Below are 7,922 nucleotides of genomic sequence, written 5' to 3'. Positions count from 1 at the left end.
AGCATGTCCATTTGAATACAGTGAATGCAGAGATAAAATACTTTGTAGTAATTTACAGTAGTAATACACATCAAATTTTATCTCACTTTTATTCTGATTGATTTTATGAATGACATGTTGTGTTTATTTCTTGCGCATTCCAACAGGAAAGTAAAGGCGTGGGACTGTGCTGAGGAGCGCTCACAAGCCCCCTATCTACCATCTGGGCAAACACTTCAGGTCTCCCCTTATCTCATTCCGGCGCTGCTTTCCCCATGAGAGACCGCGTTGCTATGGGAAGTCACCGTTGAAGAGAGCCATCACCTGACTTGGGATGTCAACGTCGTGATTCCCGATGGTGATCGCCAGTCATCTTCTGCTCGGCAGTGGTGAAGTCTTCTTCCTCCTGCAAGCGATAACCAAATTTTGATATTCTGCTTCTTTGATGATACTTTGGGCTCTCTCTCATTTGGCATCCCTCCAGCAGTTGCTAAATGTCATTTTATCCTAACGGACCGTGAGCGTGTGATGACGTAGAAGGAACTTTAATACTCTGCCAAGCAAATCAACTCACTTTTGATTATTATGCAGACCTTGCTCGAAGTCACATGCGAACAGAAGAGAAAATATATTAAACCGGAGTCTTTGTGGTGGACCTAAATTGGGTTGATGGAGTGCCCTTCTGAGGATTTCGAGCCAAGTCCGGAGTAAGATTACAGCGCCCCCTCTAATCCTACATATGTATGTCAAAGGAGAGAGGTGCGAGCCTCATCGACCGAGTTTTGGAAACTAAAAAGTGGATGCGGTAGCCATAGCAACGGTGCAAGAGCATTTATACTTCTGTGTTATCCAGAAAGCACAACATGAAGTGGGAATCGTGATGATGGAGACTTGTGAATTATCTCTTCATTTTTGAAGAAAATGCTAAAACGTGATTTGGCAGCTACATGTAGATGATGAGAAGATTTTCCCAAATGATGTGACCAAGAATTGCTGCACCAATTATTTTTGTTTTTACTTTTATAGGCAATGTGACTTCAATGGAACAGAATACTTAATGAACAACTCCATCACATTTTCCAGTAATTGATGCTTGAGGAAAGGAGTATTAGCGGATTCAAATACATTTACGGTGCAAATGTACTTATCTCTGTCTGGTTGAAATTCTCAAAGGCTGAGACTTTGTGCACCACGGAATAAATTCAGGGAAGGGTCGCCAAGGCAACGGGATGACGAATCTTGCATCAGATGCCAGCCAGATGCTGGCTGCAGCGCTTGAGCAGATGGATGACATTATTGCAGGTAATTTGGTCAAATGCTGTGAAATGTTCTTCTTGCTCTAAAAGTGGTAGTACATTGTACATTGTAAATTCTCTAAGTTCTTTCTTCTTTTTTTTGGGGGGGGGGGGGGCGGGGAGGTCTCATGGCTTTTCTGGAGGTACATTGTATAATGTTTGAAAACATATGACTATAAATTGGAGTATAATTGTAGTTGTACCCGTATGCCTGAACTCTCTATGAAAAGAAACAACAGGACATTTACAGTAAATGACACATGTTTTTTCATTGATACACGTAAAAGTATACTTCAGTTTGGGTGCAGTGACGTGTTTAATGCCACTTGCTCTCTTAATAGCATGATTTGTAATCATCATGATTTCTATTTTGTTTATAATCTACGAGGGTCTGCAAATATTCCTGTCTTCTCTGGTGCTTCTTGATAACAAGTCAGTGGTAATTCCAATTTGTCAGGGCTCTTCTATTGATTTGTTCTTGCTATTTAGAATCAGAGAGCAGGCTTACTGTAACTCTTGGGTATTTGAATAAAAAGATTGTTCTTTAATATTCTTTGTAACGAGATAATGTGCCAAACTCTTTGGACACACACACACACACACACACACACACACACACACACACACACACAGACATGTATGCTGTACCTACTATTTGAGTGGGGAATGTGGGAGCTTGATCACAGCCCACAAATTACTCACCTCCATGTTGTTATTAATAGTGGTCACAAATACAGAGATTACGTCCCAAATTCCCCTCGGGCGAGAAAAAAACAAAAGAAAAGTGGGCCACGAGCGTAATTAAATGCCTCCGATGATTCACCTCGCGGTTGTCTGCCATTCTGTAAAAGCTTCCTCCCGAAAACGACGTAAACAGAAGGAGAAGAAATAAAGAAGGGCGGAGTGGACATTTCCTGAATATTTGTTGAAACACCTGCATGTTTTCAAAAAAGACAGTTTGGCACACAACAGCTGATAACATCTGTGACTGTCGAAGCGGTAGAAATATCGCCGTTGTGCAACGTTGTCGTGGGCATACAGTATATATGCTGCACAGGGATACACACTATTGTACATGCTTTGGGAAGAGCTGTCTCGATTGCTTTGTGTTCTGTCACTATGTTGGGTGAGTCAAGTTTTCCACAAAAATTTTCTCTGCAGGTTTTCGCAAAGTTGTGTGCACAATGACAAACTTTGTGTTTTTGTAAATTTGTATGTCATGTGGTCGTATTGTACAATTGTTCTATTGAACATATCATGTCCTTTTTCCCCTTGTGTATAACTGTATACTCGTATACATTAGCTGGTATTGTACCTGTATGGGAAATCACACTAACCACGTGAAGACAAGATCATGTGAAAGTTCTTCTATATGGGCAATTCCACGGTAAATGGGTAGTTTTATGCACTCTAGACATAGAGCAATTTTATTTGAATATATTTGTTTTAATCATCTTTTTTTGTTTATTTCGTGAATATATGTGGCAAGGTGAAATAAAATATTCAACCTCGTTGAGTCTTTTTGTCATTTTTTTGTGATGTGCTGGTTTGTTTGTTTTTATTTAATATTGTTGATAATGTGCAAATTTGAAATAAAAATTGACATAAATTGTAACTTGTATAAAATAAATTTTCTTAGAAGACACACACCCTGGATGGATTATAATTCAAAAATTATCGCCAATACACCGAGAAATCACTTTCTTGCTCGCCCTGAACGATTACACGAGTTTTGAGAGAGTGGAAAGCAAGCTGGACCAAAAAGGTCGGCGTTCTGTCCTACTTCAGTTACGTACGTTCGGCCTCAATTTCGTTTGGTTTCCAGGCGTCAGAGTGCAGTTATTTTGTGTTAAATACACTTTGCTGACCACAGTTCAAGTTAGATTTCACTAATTCAACAGAAAATTAAATCAAATATTTAATATCCGTATTCAAAGTTACCAAATTCAATTTTCTGTCCACGTCGCGAACGTACGTAACTGCTAGTTGAGACACTCCAGAGTCGTTCGATTTAACACGGAAACGCCGACACTACCCTGAAGTTAGACATCTGCTTTCGGTTTCGCGCCATAAGCATAGCTGTCTTTTCAGAACATTTAGTTATCTAGCTTCAGCTTCCGTTTCTAATTCTGTCCAGTATGTTACGTGCGTTCAGTGGGTACGCTCCGCTTGGTGGGACGCACGAACGGTGGACAGAATCTACAATCGGTCTTCGTTACGTGTGTTCGCACGCGCGTAACTCAGACAGATCGTTCCCATGTCTTGCTTACCTCATTGTTTCGCGCCGTTCTGTCCGAGGTTGCGTATCGTTCGCATGAAATTTCCCGTGTTATGTCTGCATTGCGTACAATCCAGCATCGACTGCTCAGATCTGAATATGACGGAGGTGATTACGACTCTCACTGACAAAAGGTAAATTTTGCATTCTAGAGTAGAATCTTCCGTATTTTTAGGATTAATGGCCCTGCTGGCATTATTAGAAATTCTTTTGAGATTCTCTGTATGCTAGCTTTCACTACTCGTTTTCGAGTTCACACGGACGATAACTGAGCCAAGTCCCACATGTGTTATTTTTTGTTAGTAAATTCTTCGTTGCTTCCAGCTTCAAATAATCTTTCTTTTCATCTTTTCGTAATATTTTTTCCTCAAAATAAAACCAAACTGACAGTGACAAAACAGCAATGATCGAAAGCTAAGCCAAGAGTGGTACTTAGAATGGCTGAATACAAGTTTAACTCCACTGGCACTGTCCATCGTGAGCTGATGCACTGTAACCGTGTTAACGTTAACTCGCTATTCAGTTTACGAAACGTAAACGAGTGTAAGTGTAACATTTTAATATTGAATTTCGAAAGCCAGGCTAGCGCTACGCTAGTGACATGAGTCCTAAGTGCAAGTGTTGTAACCACACGATATCGTTTGTGTATGTAGACACCCATGATCAAACAAGTTAGAAAAGAAAATTTACCAGGCCTACATCGGGATTTGACTTGATTTATTTCTGCCTAAGCAAAGTGCAAACTCGACTTCTAACGTTGTTAATGTTGTCCTTCAGCCACATGAGCTCATGGATTGCAGTTCTCTCATGATATGATTTATTTATTTAGATTGTATTTCTATGTTTTGATGTAGACTAGACAACTAGCAACTGTTATGTGAGAAGCTGTGCTGCCCTGTTCTGCACCTTTTAGTGGTGATTCAATCTGTGTTGTGAGTGACCAGAGCGTCCCTTCGATCATCATGCTGGTGCCCAGCCTGTCTGCTTACCAGTGTTACGGTGAGGTGTATATACATATTTTTGTGATTTTGCGGGAGGGCTCGTTGGAGCTAAGTGACCCTGACTCAATGTACAATATGTCCATAACACCCTGTCTTTTGTGGCCTGGACAGTTATCTGTGCAGAGCCTCATTCCAGCTGTCGCACCATCCACCATGTTCGCTCTTTGCTGGCCTGTGTCGTGTCCTAAAAACGATCCCTGTCATGAAATCAGCCCCAAATCTTTCTGCTCTAATAAATGTATGACATGACCAAAGTTCCGCAACTTCACTTCACAGAAATTCTGCGATGTTATGTTTATTTACAGAACTATTTTGTATTTATTTAATGAAGATTATAAATTTGTATTGCATGTATGAATTAATGACCACTAAGCAAATTGTGTAGGAGATATTAAATCTCTTTCTACAGTGGAAAACAAACATTACAAGTAACAGTAATACCTTTCAAAGAAGCCATGACCTCCATATTTTAATGCCATGCTATTATGTATTGTAAATATTTTATTTGTAGATGTCATAGGACTGGTACATGTGTAGTCTTCATTTTGTTGTCTTCCATGATATTTTGGTCCATTGTCATGTAGCCACATGTGTGCATATTTTGGGTTTTCTTCTGATACGATTATCACTATAGAAGCTGCGTGGCCCTGTTCTACAGCTTGTGGTGGAGATTTTCTGAGTGCCCAGAGCATCCCTTCATCATGACTAGCCTGTCTGCTTTTCAGTGATAAGGTGTGAATGCATATTTTCATTTCATTATGTAATCTTCCTTTTTTTTGTCCAAAAAGGCTGCTACATTGGCACTCAATATATTAAGGGTGCATAATATATATATATATTTTTTTTTTTTTTCAGACCATGACAAAAAAAAAAAAGAAGTTCCTTTTATGTACAGGACTATTTCTTATTCATTTTTAAAGTATATAAATTTATAGTGCATACATGAATAAATGATTGCAGAGCAGTTTGTGTAGGATGTTTGTAGGAGATATTGAATTGCTTTCTACAGTGTGAAACAAACAGTGATTGTTACCCTTCAAAGATAGAAGCCATGGCCTCCATATTTTTTGACACTATGGCATATTCTTCTTTATTATAAAGATTTTATCATAGATATCTTTTTGAATGATTATGTACAATTGTAGTTAGCCCTCCTTTTGTTGTTTTTGGTAATATCTTTATCCGTTGTCGTGTAGCCATATCTGTGGTTATCGGGGTTTTCACCAGATGTTATTATCATTTTATTTATAGAAGCTGCATTGCCGTGTTCTACAGCTTTTGATGGAAATTTTTTAAATCTCTGAGTGCCCAGAGCATCTCTTCATCACGCCAAGCATGTTTGCTTTCCAGTGATAAGGTATGTACAATGTATGCATATTTTCATGAAGTTGCAATCAATTCTCGGTATCGCCAGTGCGCAAAAAACTTCTGTGCATGCTGAAGAGCTCTGTCACAGATACTCTTTGGGATTCTTTTGTGCCCTTGTTCACTTCTGGTTGTCTCACGCTAAGTAGAGGTCGCAGTTCCCATATGATTCAATGGAGTTAATTGTCTGCTTTTCCATTGCCATCCCTTTTTTCTTGGTTAAAATTCAGCTTAAAAGAGTTGGAAGTTTTTAAGTTTTACTGATTTGCGGTCACTAGAGTCCTGGTTCACTACTGCAAGGCTTCAATGTGCTGGTCACATGATGGAAAGCGAAGAAATCTTCAACAAAAATACCTCTGGATAAAGATAGAGCATGATCTGAGTGCATGAGCAGCCAAAACCAGGTCAAGTTTGTCCTGTAAGCTATCTCATAATGAATCTAGAACACTGCTCTCCGCACGGCAACTAGGTATTGGCGATACCAAGAATTACACCTATCCTTCTTTTTTTTTTAACTTTGGCCAGGAAAGGTTGCTAGGTGGGTTGATAGATTGGAGGTCAACTTTTATTTTTCTATGACAAACATACATTGCTTTTATGTACAGAAGTATTCTTTATTTATTTCCCAAAATCTATAAATATTGCATACATTACTAAATAATCAAACAGAAAAGAAATTCAAGAGGGCAAACATTGTGCAGAGGTGTTGATACTCAATAAATATTACACATTACCTTTCGAAGATAGCGATAACTCACGGCCTCCTCCAAATTTCTATAATCCTGTACAAGTGTATTCAAAACTTATTGGAAATGTTTTATTATTAGATGTCTTTGAATGAAGATTGTTAGATAAAACACAGCTCTTCTAATTGGATGGCTACACATACTTTTGTTTCTACAGTAACAGTTTTTTTTTTTCTAAAATTCCTTTTTTTTTTAATAAGAGTCTACTGTATTTGTAGTTTGTGTATTTTATTGCTTGGTTTACGGAATAACTATGCAGCAAAATGTTTAACTATGTGAGATTATTTCCATTGCGGGTGACATGTACATGGCTTTTGAACAATCTTTTATCTGCACTCAGTATGTAGGAATATTCCAAACTTTCAAAAATTGTGATAAAATGAACTCAATATATGTATTTGTTGATTATGTATGTATAATTTTTTTTTTTTTTTTTGACAGGTAAGACATCCTGGATGATGACTTGATGGGGAAACCAAGGCATGGAGTTTTCAAGTGGTTGTTCAAAGATGACATCTCCAGAGAATCTACAAACAATATCCTGTGCAGAATGCCTGATCCCATTCTCTTGGAGGAGCAAAGCACCACAAGACAGCAGTTGTTGTTTTTTCCTTCAAGTTGTAAACTATATCAGATATGACTTGAGCTTTTAATCTTTTGCAAGATACAATGTAATAAGAAACCACTTATGAAATTTTTATGAGCATACAATTGTACAAGGAATTCAAAGTTTAGCTTATGAAACATGGTCTTCAAATGGCTGAGGTATGAAACCACAAAGTAAACCAATGTTATTGAAATAGAAGATCTGGGTTTCAACTTTTATGAGGATCACTTTGTTCAACTTTCTTTTTGGATATCTCAGCCTTTTCAAAACTGATTTTCACTTAAGTAAACTTTCAATGCCTTTAAGAGAACCTACCTGGTATATGCTATTTCAAAAAGTTAAAAGCTGAGTCATCACCTAAATCAATACTTACCATCCCTTTTGTTGTAAAGCAAGATATAAACAGGGATACGACTGAATAAAAAAAGTTGTTAAATTAGCTGCTTTGTTTCTTACTGTGGCTGATGAACATTAAGGCGATACAAGAACGAACAATGTCAGTTTTTATTGTGTTCAGAGCCTGTATGTTGATCGAGTTTGGAATATGATGACTGAAATTCCAGGATGGGCCTTATACACCATTTGAATGCATATGTATCGAATGGGCGGGCACATAAAAAGGGTGGGTTTTTTTTTTGTGCGTGTTTTTTT

At 38.1% G+C, this 7,922-nt stretch overlaps 1 protein-coding gene and 1 long non-coding RNA gene across 2 annotated transcripts in view; both read left to right on the top strand.

Annotated features, from left to right (window-relative positions):
* The first annotated feature begins 280 nt into the window (after positions 1-280).
* Positions 281-7,922, top strand: part of LOC139742472 (liprin-beta-1-like) — a 106,155-nt gene continuing 98,513 nt past the window's right edge. The window contains exon 1 of the mRNA XM_071653010.1: positions 281-1,281. Coding sequence (XP_071509111.1) covers positions 1,209-1,281 — 73 coding nt within the window. The 5' untranslated portion in view covers positions 281-1,208. The remainder of the gene's footprint in view (positions 1,282-7,922) is intronic.
* LOC139742473 (uncharacterized) lies at positions 5,187-7,305 on the top strand. Its single transcript, XR_011711705.1, has 3 exons — positions 5,187-5,285; positions 5,805-5,910; positions 7,106-7,305. It is a non-coding gene; the product is annotated as an uncharacterized lncRNA (long non-coding RNA).

The sequence above is a fragment of the Diadema antillarum genome, unplaced genomic scaffold (assembly GCF_040938485.1).
Source record: "Diadema antillarum isolate AM-2024a unplaced genomic scaffold, OU_Dant_1.0 seq00001002_RagTag, whole genome shotgun sequence".
Lineage (NCBI taxonomy): Eukaryota > Metazoa > Echinodermata > Echinoidea > Diadematoida > Diadematidae > Diadema > Diadema antillarum.
The sequence above is the reverse complement of the archived record's forward strand: the minus strand, read 5'-3'. Positions and strand labels throughout refer to the sequence as shown.